The 12,619-nt window shown below is 32.5% G+C and overlaps 2 protein-coding genes across 2 annotated transcripts in view; one reads left to right on the top strand and one right to left on the bottom strand.

Moving 5' to 3' along the window:
- The window catches only part of LOC111037884 (growth factor receptor-bound protein 14-like), a 96,389-nt gene extending 83,803 nt beyond the window's left edge, over positions 1-12,586 (bottom strand). Inside the window, exon 1 of the mRNA XM_022320730.1 lies at positions 12,450-12,586. Within this exon, the coding sequence (XP_022176422.1) occupies positions 12,450-12,460 (11 nt within the window). The 5' untranslated portion in view covers positions 12,461-12,586. The remainder of the gene's footprint in view (positions 1-12,449) is intronic.
- Positions 4,500-12,619, top strand: part of LOC111037883 (amyloid beta A4 precursor protein-binding family B member 1-interacting protein) — a 41,230-nt gene continuing 33,110 nt past the window's right edge. Inside the window, exon 1 of the mRNA XM_022320727.1 lies at positions 4,500-5,011. The gene's annotated coding sequence lies outside the window, so the exon portion shown is untranslated. The remainder of the gene's footprint in view (positions 5,012-12,619) is intronic.

The following is a 12,619-nucleotide window of genomic DNA, read 5'->3' as shown; positions in this document are numbered from 1 at the left end:
AAAAATGTGTCAAAAAACTTGAAAATGTAATAAAAGGTTCCTTATAAGCTGTTGTTAATTGAAATTAAAAAAAAAGTTGAGCGTAAGTCCTCAATATTTTTTTATGAGCCTTTAAACTTAGAATTTTGACGAAATTAGTAAAAATCATGAAAATTAAATTTTCTATTTATTTCTAAGATTTAAAAATGTAATACAAGATTCCTTACAATTTTTTCTACCTTTATCAAAAAAAAAATTTCTACCGCAAAATCAAATTACATTTTTATGAGGGTTTGAAGTTGAAATTTTTCAACATATTGGATATTCACTCGATTTCTCTTGTAACGATTTTTTATTTTGTTGTAATTCAAAAATGAATAACTGTAGACACTTGAAATTTACACCAAATGTTTATTTCATCAATTCATATACCTGATAAAATTTTCAAAATATTTTGATTCGTTTTAAGCTGTCGACAGACATTTTCAATTTTCATTTTTTTTTCTATAAATGTCAATAAAATATTATTAGTTCGGTCAAAAAGCATGAAAATTTAATACAAGACTCTTGATAACTTTTTACAATAGAAATTGAAAAATATTAAAAATACATAGGGACAATTCATAAGCTTTTAAGTTTAAATTTTAATAATTTTTATCAAGTTCAAATTGAAAATGATTTTGTAGTTAAAAATGTATAAAATGTTCAATTTTTATAGCTGAGGATTGAAAATTTAAAACAAGGTTTCACCTAAGTAGTTTTTGTCCATAACTAAGAAATCTAAAAAATATATAAATATAATATAGTTATTTTTTGATATGGCTGTATATTTTAAGTTTAAATTTGGACAAAATTGCATATTTACACAAAGAATAACGGTTATCATTTTGTTGTAATTCGGTTTCAAAACAGCCCAATTTTACATAGGTATATTTAATTCAGCATCACTAAAAATTTAAGAATGCTACACTTATAATAATATAATAATAATATATAATAATAAACTTATTTTTTGCATTGTTTTTCCGATTTTTACTTAGCTATTAGTTTTCACTCAACGATTATTATATCGGTTACATGGCGTAATCTAAGTTTTGTTTGTAGAAATATAATAACTGAGTTATTTCAGTATACAGATAACACATTAATTATCGTTGTCGATGGTGTGCAGAGGGGAACTGCACTGCGTATGTTTTTTGATGTCTAATTTGCTGGACCTAAATGAAAATGTTTACCTAGATTTATCGAATATTTCGACTAAAACGTCAAGTCGGTTTCAAGAAAGGGCAATATTATCACCAACTAACGATCAAGCCAATAATAAATGACATAATACTGTTAAAATTCAATAAAAAAGGTAGGTTCTCCTATAATTTTACATCTTAACTTAAGTCCACCAAAATTATGCAACGGTACAAAATTACAAATAAAATCTTTGAAAAAGTGTCTGCTTGAGTGTATAATCCTTACTGGCTGTGAAGCAGGGGAAATGGTCTTAGTTCCTAGAATACCAATGATACCAATCAATTTGCCATTTCAGTTCAAACGGTTACAGTTTCCCGTGAAATTAAGCTTTGCAATGACTATTAATAACTAATAAGGCACAAGGTCTAACATTAAACGTTGCAGGTTTAGACTTAACCGTCCAGTGTTTTGCCCATGGTCAATATTGTACGTAGCTCTTTCATGTGTCACATGCAAACAAAATCTATTTTTGCTGGCCCCAGAAGTGAGACACTTACCTAAAGCGGTGTATCCAGAAATATTTATTGCTTAAGAAAAATTAATATAATTGACAAAAAAAATAAAAATCATACATCATAACGAAACAAATATATGCCACACATATATATAAAATTATACTTAAAAAATTAATCAAATTAAATATCTGATATAATTCATATCGAACTTTTCACATATTCCTATGAGCATATATAAATGTACTGAAATTTAGCAATAGCAAAGCATTGCTGGGTCAGCTAGTAACAATAAAAAATATCCTAAACTGACATACCGTCTCCGCTCAGAACCGTTTTTCGTACAAAATGATTTGATATCATTGAATTCAAATATAGGCCATCCATTACAACGACCTCTTAGACACCTAATGTATAGCACTTACTAGCTTTTTTTTAAATTACATATAATATTATGTACTCATCTTTTTGTAACGTAATTAACAATCATTTTTATTGGAGTTGAAAATGTCCATTTTAGAAAATACGTAATATTTATTATATATACTCAGAATCTATAACACTGAAATCTGAAATATTGGAACACTGGAAAGTGGAGATAAATTTGTGAGACTGAAAGATTTTTTATAACAATTTATGTTTTCCGATTTAGAGTGTTTATATATTGTATGAGTACCTATGTACTGCAGGGGCCAGTGAGGTTTTTTAAAATGTAAAATCCTACTCAATATTTAAAAAATGAAAAACGAATGATATTTTTTTATGTAAAAAAGTTGAAAACTTAAGTTTTATTGTCTTGTGTATGTGAAGAATGTCCAAGGTTGTATAGACGTTACTTATTCTACATATGTATTCATATTTTATTATTACAATATATTATAAATTACGTGTATAACATAATATGGAGGACCATATATTTCTAAAAATAAGTCCTTAATGAAAATGTAAATGATAACTGTATCCCAATGGCCTATGCAGCCGACGCGACGGTAATTTTTTTGTCGATAAAAAAAAATAATATAGGAGACAGATAAAAAGCCCGTTTAAAAATAACTTATTTATTATTATTTATCTTTTGAAGTCATTAAAATATTGGAACATTCTTCGAGAGTATTTCACTTGTTAACAGATTATGATTAATTTTGTATTCAAAAATATAAAGAATTATTTATTTATTGATCTTAAAATTACAACTTCTATTTCGAAGTGAATTACTAACTGCGAGATTTTTACAACGATTCGATTGTATATAATATCATAATATGTTGAGCAATTTATATTTATCTAATAATACAGATTCATTTTGATATCTTTATTACCTTACCTTCTAATACATATTATTTTGGTATCTACCGTACATCCTTATTCCTTACTCCTTACCTTCTATGACTGTAAGTTTTGTAACAATAAAATAAAATTGTAATTTTTTCCGCTTAGTAATTTTATGGTCTGACTTATTTCCTGAAAAATATAAAATCTAACTTTTTCTGTGTAATTTTTTTCCTGGATACTTAGAAACACTTGCTACAATTTGAACCTCTATTTAGTTATTCAGTAGGTACCTATCTATAATATTTTTCATTTATTATAACTTTTGGGTTCCAAAATAAAATTGTTGATATAAAATTATAATATATTTATGGCTCAATGTCTATACAATTAATATTATAATACTATTTGTATAATTCATTTTCATAAGACGATGTTAGTGCACTGTTTGTTTTCTCCTACTGACCTAAGCGCAACACAGGCAAAATTCATTTACGCAGAATCATTTTTGCTTTTGACTAATCTTAGTATAAAATAACCTATTATAAATTATAAAGAATAATAGTTTTAAGGGTTTAACATATTTTTTGTCTAAATATTGTCTCAATCAGTTGAAACATCATTTAAACTAAATTTTTTTTTCTTGAAAGTCGAATACAAAGTCAAATAAGAGTAAAATTTAAAACCGATTTGTCGAACCACTACACATATTATTCTCTACATATTTTTTAATAAGACCATGGACTATATTGTCCTTAGGCCTTACTACTGTACCTAGTGTCAAATAACTCAGAATCTACTCGTACATATTTCGATTTATATATATATATTATATATACATATTCACTATTCCTCCATATTTTCAAAAAAATAGTCTTCTAAACAATTATCATTGAAAAATTTTGAAATTTGAAAAATCATTTAGATGACGACAGGATGCTTATTCATTAAAATGCATTTAAAATCTTAAGTATTCGAGAACAATATGGTTTTTCAGATTAACTTAACTTCAAAACTCCAAGAATCGTAATTTGAATGAAATATTTGAGAAGGAGAAAATTGGAGTTGGTGAATCACCCGTATACACATAGGTATACGTAAATAGATCACCGCATCACACGATAACGGTTTTTCTATCAAGAATCTCAACCGGAAAATATTAGATTTCCGTATGCTTCATTATGAGATTTATTATCCCCCACCCCCTTTAGTACTGACGTCATGGCAGTGTCGTCGAGAATGCGTCATTACGTCATATTATTACACACGGGCGGGCGGTCGGTCGGACGGTCTGTCGCACGGTCGGCAGACCGCGACGACAAGAGTACGTCTTCCCGTCGTCACCGCGGCTGACTCATCGGTCCGACTTGCCGGCGGGCGGGCAGGCGGCTGACACTACTGTCGTAGTTGCTATCATCCGCGGATAGGTGGCGCTCCACCTCCACCCGGTCGATTATTGCGTTAACGTCTGCGGCGGCGGACGTCCGCGCCGTCGTCGCCGTGCCCTGTCGGATGTAATCGGCCGCCGCGCTCCACGACAATCATGCGGCATAGCGCGTTCGTTGACTCATCCTGTATATCATTTATCGTCCGCGACCGTGCCCCGGTACTCGGTGGTGCTATACTAGTGTTGCAGCGCCAGTGATCGGTCCGGCGTTATCACCTACACCGTTCTTGTTGTTGTTGTTATTGTTATTGTTATTATCATTGTAGTTTTCTTATGCGTTTTACAATAATTATATCATATTAATTTTGTTGAGATTTCCTTGCACCAGACGGTGGGCGTCAAAACGTGTTCGAAAAGTCCCGCGTAATCCGGCGTATTCCAAATTATCTCTAATGCTATCGAAGTTTTCGTTTTTATCGTCTTCAACAGTTTTTCCGATGCGTATCCGTACGCACGCCGTGGCTAGGCGTTTCCTCTCACACAGTTCGTGCCCGTGGTAGCGGCATTTTGTCCTTTTGATAAATTATTTTAGTTCCTCCATCCACCCGTCGCATATTATTATTGTTTCGGCATCGGTGGACATCGTGTACGGAGACGAAGAGGCTTGTCCGATCGCAAGGTAAGACCCATTATTTTTTATTTATTAATATAACGAATGTTGTATTTAGTATTAGCCTATTTTTGTGTGTAATTCATCAGGTTATGTGTTATTATACAACATTGATAAATTTTGGGTTGGCATTGTAAAGCTTGTAATTATAACTGGTTTGCGACACAATTCATATTATTTTAATTAATAACAAATTTGAATTTACGAAATCTATCTTAATAAAAAATGCGAAGCAACACGTGTAACGGGTTTCCTGTTTTAACATCTACGAATAACGAGAAAATTGAGCCTTGGTTTTAGTAGATTTTCCAGTGAGCGATATCGGCATGTACCTGTCGCACGACGATTTCGGCGTATGGTTATAAATACAAATTCGATTCGCCGAAATGTACTCGTGCAGTATAATAGCCCGTTAGTGCATTTTGGTCGTCGAACAAAACGTAGTCCCACCACTAACCAATATTTTGTCATTTTGATATTATTTATATTTTACTTTTTTTGCCCATGGTGTCCAAACAGTTAAACCAGAGTAAAAACGTATGTGATTTATTTTGTACTCGCCGACAACGGGATCTCGTGACCATGGTTATTGTTTTGTGCTCAAATCGCTTGTGGCTCGTCAGACAACTTTTAAATTAGTATACAATTAAGATTTAATAACGATATGAGACGCTTAATCAAACGGCAAATTCCCCGTAATAACGAGGCGTGTGTAATACATATTATTATGGTCTAGAAATATCCTATATTATTGTGCTGCATACCTCGGACATATTGGTATTATGGGATTTTCGTCTGTACGGGTTTTTAAATAATACGATACTATTTGAGAAAAAAGTGACGATCGACGCGTTTTCACTTTTCTTGGGAGGAGCTTCTTACACTCGACGTGATCGAAAATAAATAAAAAAATCAAAATAGTGGACTACACCGAAGTCTTTGAATGCCAATATCTTATTTTCCCGTGGCTGCGTCATTGAACGTATTTGAACAGTAAAACCGATTAGCCGCGGCCCTGATTTAACGATATTTCCGAGTATTTGAGCGTGCGTACGTCATGGTGATGGTAATAATAATAATAATAACGTGTACCGTATACGTTATTTGGTATTCCATTATTATTGTTTACGACAAAGACTCGTGAGTTCTCCGTCGCGGCTGGTGCGGGTGAGCGGGGGTACGACCGTTGCCGTCACCAGTCACCGCTACCGTAGTCGCGCCGCACATGTGCCGTCGTTGTCGGCGGCGGCGTCGTCTGTCTCGGTCCCTTGTCGGGCGGACCGTGTGTGAGAAAATGTTTTCGTGGGAGCAAAGGGACAGATCTCCGAACTTGGGACGTATTTTTATCTTTTAATAATAATTTACAACGCAGTTGGCGCGACGGGATCAGGTAGTCGTCCGTTCTGGGTATATCGGACGACGGACTAAAACTGGTTTCGCGCATTTTCTCTCCGGACGGTTTAGATCGTGTTCACGCGATATCGTCGGATAGTCGTTGGAGATAATAACGGCGGCGACGACGACGACAACGGCTGCACGACGACTACGCCGCCGCCGCTTGCCCTTATATAATATTGTCGAGAACGTGACGACGATAACAGCGTGCGATCGAAAAAGGCCGAGGCGACGGTAGAAAAAAGTCGGACGCCGCTTGACCACTCGGGGGGGGGGGGCGGGTGTCCGAGGTCGTTAATCGTTAAAATACCATGATAATAATAATAATAACATTATTGTCTATTATACACACACTACTTACTGTACATACATCGTAGTTCATGATAAAGTTAGTGGTAATGACCACTACAGTCCGCATAATATTAATATATTATTATACGCGGTCGTCGATCAGTGCCGTCCTCCGAGTGGAGGGGTGGGGGACGTATTGTCTTCGTCCCCTCAGATTTCGCACCCCATATAGTTCTGCTGTATCCAATTGTTCCCGGTTATTCCTGCTACTATATAAAATACTGCTACAGATCTATACGAGAATATTATATTCAAGTCAATACTGTCGTTTTTTATTTCACTCATCATCAACATTTGTGCTTATTGTAAATAAAATAATTAACAGAATGTGTAATTCTTCGTAAAAATAAAAAATGATATTAATATCATTCTTCTCATTATCTGACGGTTCATCGTTCGCCGGGTCGGCCGCCGATGATGGCCCCGGCGACGACGACTTAATTCATCAGTATAAACGAACCGTTATCGCGCGTCACCAGAATGTGGCTGTCACGGTTATTTTAATGGACAATAAACAAGTCGTGAGGCGTAGTAGTATTATAGTAGTAGTAGTAGTAATAATAGTTGTAAGTTGTAAGTAGTAATAGTAATGCGATGGCCCCGAAATTAGAATTCACTGTCGGCCAGCGACGTATTCAAGCCGCCTCTTATTCTTCCTCCTAGGGACAATGAGTTGAACTCTGTCCAAGAATTCGGAAATCCTGACGGACGTGCAACAGAACGGCCTAAAGCGGATGCTGATCTCGTGCATTATTCACACCGATATTCACTCGGACACGTGTAGTGCGCTCTACGCAGCCGTCACCCTCCCGCCGCCGCCGCTGCCGCCTGGCGTAGGGACGACGACGGTGATTTAGGTGGCGGCCCCGACAGCGGACAAGACTACGGCGGGTTGACGCGGACGGGAATCGTCGGCAATTATTAATTGCGAGGACGTGTAATTACTGCAGGCGTCACGTAATTTCGTCTAAATTCTCCGAGCGAGAATTGTGTCAAATGTACATTATATTATTATTGTTCTGCCGCAGACGTCATTGTTGCTATATATAAATACATTTCAACATAAATAAATGACAGTTTCTCGCCTAGTATCGTCGCGCCATTACTTCAGCGTACGTACAATAATAATTAGGCTGTCGAATTACAACAGTTTTTTTCCGCACTGTTAATAATAATGTGAAGACTGATGAACAATCGCGACAGCGCATCGATTACGCAGATAATGGTTTTAAAAATAAGTGTCAACGAATTTCGCGAAAAAGTTTAAAAAAACCGATAATTATATATCCATCGCGTGGATAGAGAAAACGGTATAATAATATGTCATTCTATAGGTACGTACACCTATATTTTCCAGATTACTTCAATTATTAAAAACATCAAATGCGATGATTATAAATTATTATACTAAACGTTAATTCGTTACACTCACTTCAATGAATTCGTTGCGATTTCTAAGTTGGCACTTTCTGCTACTTCCGTGAACTGTTTTTAGTGTACAAATAATAATGTCGGCCGAGGTTGTAACCTTTTCGTGAATTATTTGAAAAATATGTTGCATTAACGGGTTCTTTCTAAAAAGTTTTGTTATGAGTTCGTAATTTTAATGTTCTTTCGAGTCTCGACGCAAATGTCTGAGGAGATTTAAAAACCGTGGTTATTCAAGTTTAAAATTTATTACGAAGATAAAATGCCTATATTTATAATTCATTTTGTACCCTAAACGTAATATAATGTTCAAAAATATTATCCAATAAAAACTGGCAACATGCTGTACCATAGAAATATAATTTTTCTTGAGTGTTATAACGATGTAATATAACCAAAGATAAATACGACGCCATGTTAGTTACGTATCTCTACAGTTTATTTTACTGACTGAAGTAGGTACCTTCCAATATAAAGAATTGTTGTTAATTTTAGGGCAAACTCGAACTCATATCGACCACTGAGTACACGTACTTTCTTAATGACGGGTTTCAGTCAATTTTAAACTACGTTGATACCCAGGGCCAAAAGGTAAATCATTAAAAGGTAAACTCACATTTTAATCAAACGATAATTTTCGAAATATATTTCAAAGTAAAATACATTATCAACTGATACTTAACTTCAATTTTTACAAAGAATTATTATGGTTTAAAAATTTGAAATTGATTGTATTTGCATGAATTTTTTTTCTTATTAAAACGAAGCTTGAAGAATTCAATGCCATATTATCTTAAATCAGGCTGTTTTGTGTATTTTAGAGTAATTCATTTGTATAAGTATATAAATTTAAAGGGATATTAGTTTAATTTTACATGACAGACTTCATGTGTATTATAAATAATTTGTTTATTTTCAAGTGCCCAGAAACATTTGGTGTCAGTCAGTATAATGCATGAAATACCAAGGGGCACAAGGGTATATCGCGACGTTTTAATTATTTTTAAGTGGATTGATAATATATTTTCTACAGTCCCAGAAATTTAAAAATAATACAATACTGCGGCATAGCTTATAAAGTTATAAATATTTCTTCACTTTTTAAGAAAATCGTATGAGAAAATTATAATCCATAATTTACCAAAATACGGTTGTAAAAAAGATCTACCAAAGTGTTTTAAAAATAATCTACGCATCGTTTACAGGAATTCTTTAAACAAATATATATTATACATTAATACCTATATATTTTGTTTGTGTTGTATACGATAATATATTATTATATTTAAGTCGTACACATTTTGTAGTCGTGTCGTATTTATTTTACAATTTTTAAGTTAGGAAATAATAATTTAATATACTTTCGTATTTAACCTGTGATATGTACTATGTCTATGTAATAATTACATGAATATATGGAATGATGACATTTTTATCGTTTATTGACATTTCTCTTGCCCTGTTGATTAATCTGATTAAATAAGAGAAATCAAATATAACATGTAAGTACCTATCTATGTATATTCTTTTTTTTATTGAGTACACTTTGTCTGGGAAAACAATACGTCTACGTATAGTAAAAATACATTCAAATCATTAATTTAATTGTTTATGATTACGTTTATGAGAGCACAGTGTTAATGTCTATTATTTAGTTATATTTTTTACTTAATACGTACATTTGTATTACGTTTTTATTTATTCTGTATACATTTCAGTTGTATTCGTTATTTCGTTAATAACAAACGACAACAAATGTCGTAAGTCAGATGTAATTTATTTGATAATCATGTAATTTATCACCCACAGTAATTAATTCCTAGAAGAAAATAAATATCGTTGCTTTATTAATTATTGAAAATTATTTTACCATCTATTTTTTGTTTATTTTATTCGTACATCGATCAATTATATTATAAATAAATGTGACAAAATAATAATTAATATTGTCCTCGTCTACTATATTGTACTGCGCCTGCGTTCATTAACTGTATAAGGCCAATATATTTATGCTTTGTATCTTCTGAATATCGTTTTTTGACCCTTCGTATACTGTATAGGCATTTCTAAAAATAAACGGCACATTTTTCCTCGCTTTTTCTTTTAACCCAAGTTGGGATCCACTGTTAAATATACGAAGAATATAAAGCAGTGGGTTCTATCCGTCATAATACTACTTGTTGGTTTTAAATTTTCGAAAAATAAGCATTATGTTATGATTTTTAATGTAATTGCATTCGCGTGGGAAGGGGAAAAATATAGTTACTTGTTCGGAGGCACAATGGGCTCGGTCTCGGGATTCTGTGGCGCCAGACGAACATAGCATTAACGTTTCAAAAAGGTGTTTAAAATATATATAAACTCCCATAAATATGTATAACTTGCCCTCTTCTTATGGTCTACGTCGTTCTCCGGAATATTTGTAAACAATTTCACCCTAATTTTTATATTGTTCATAAATGTATACTTAATGTTATTCAACCGAATAGCAATTACTATTTATTTAAAACACTATACGTTATTTACTTGGTTATTGAGCGTTTGATAATTTGTAAAAATGTTCGTCTTAATGTATTAACGATGTTTAAATTCCTCTGTAGCATTGTATTATTATTTGAACAATCAATTGATATGGCACTATAATGCGTTTGTACGTAAATCGTATACGTATATTTTAATGTACTGGTTGACGTATACTGGATAATAATATTATGTACCCGGCGACAATGACGTATTAAAACATGATGATCGACGATTTTACTAAGTTTATTTACTCTGCGTCACTACAAAGTACTTGCTGTGAGATTTTGGTTTTTATTATTATTATTTTTTTGTCAACCATATTTCACTTTAGTTGGTTGTAGTTTAAAATACAAAAGGGAATATGAAAAGAACAATAATTATTTTTTTTAGGGTTTTTAGTTAACTCCACGGCTAGTTTTTGACAATGGTTATTGAAATTTAGAAGGGTAAACCCCGGTGTCTTGGGAAAGAAAGATATGAAGTGGGTTGTGGCTAGCAGGAAACGTGGGACGTACCGGAAACGTTGTGTCTTGTGTATTCACGGCTGCTCCTATATTATATTCAGTGTTGCCAAAACATTTAAAAATAGAGCTTTGCTTTTGCGAAAAGATCACGTATGTTTACAAGTATGATTTAATTAATTATGATTATTTAATTTGTTTGATAATTAATATTTAAAAACATTGGTAATTGAATAAATACGAGTTCTGGAAATGCAATAAAAAAAATGAAAAAATTGAGATCTGATGAGTAGATTCTTGTGTTGTGTCCCAATTTATTGAAATGCTGTTCTAAACCAAAATTAAATTATTGTCAGAAATGGGATACTATGGAAGCACAGGTCATTAAAAATTGCGATTAGCTTGTGATTTTTGTTTGTAAACATTCCTGGAACGGTGAAGTGTGCAAAGAATGCTAAGTCACGACATCTGAGAGATTAAATAATATCAATTTTATACATTATCAAAAGTAAAGTGCGCAGTCAAAATAGTGTTATTGCGTTTTATTTTCATAGGAATGTTTTATTGTTATTTTAATAAGATATCTTTAGTGTTTATCATCTGATATAAGTTAAGCCACGTGCGTGACTTGGATACTTTTTGAATCTTCGAAATGTTTTTTTTATCAGTTATCACAGTACAACGCTTATTTTAGAAAATATGATTCTATTATATTATGAAATAATAACGCCTATAACGATTATAAATGAATATATGACATAATATATAATAATACTATAAAGTCATATAGGTACGCATAGTATAAAAATTAGTCATCACATATATTTCCTAATATTTTGTCATGTATTAAGAACTTACTAACGCAGCATTTAAGGGGGGGGGGGTCTGGCAACTGCCCGAGCGCCAACATTTTGGGGTCGAAAATTTGTTTATTTATGAATTACCAAAACTTACAAAATTGAAATTATTTTAACAATATATAATATAATAAATACATCTAATTATTAATAATATACATTTTGCTGTTTGAAATTTAAACTTATGTATTTATAGCTATCAGTGATTAAAAATTATTAGTATACCTGGTTTATTTATTTTGATCATAATAATATATTAATCTATGAAGTACCTAAATAGTAAAAATGTAAAAGAAAATGCAATCTTCATTTGTCTATAATTTAAAATAAGAAAATTATTTATCACGCGTGGTTGACTATTAAATAGTGATAAATTACTAATTCAGATGTTGAAATAATTACATTAAAATCGAATTACGTTCATTTTCTTACCTTCTTATCATCCAAAAATTTCAGATAGGCGTTTCTTTTGTTGTCGATTTTTTCATCTTTCGTCAATTTACATGGATTATTGCAGTATTAGACTTCTTTATTTACTTTACACAACTTAAAATAACAACTTCAATACACACCTTAGACCGTCACCGTAGGTACTGAATCAT

This window comes from Myzus persicae, unplaced genomic scaffold (genome assembly GCF_001856785.1).
Source record: "Myzus persicae strain clone G006 unplaced genomic scaffold, MPER_G0061.0, whole genome shotgun sequence".
Taxonomy (NCBI): Eukaryota; Metazoa; Arthropoda; class Insecta; order Hemiptera; family Aphididae; genus Myzus; species Myzus persicae.
Note: the sequence above shows the minus strand (reverse complement) of the source record. Positions and strands in the feature narration are given on the sequence as shown.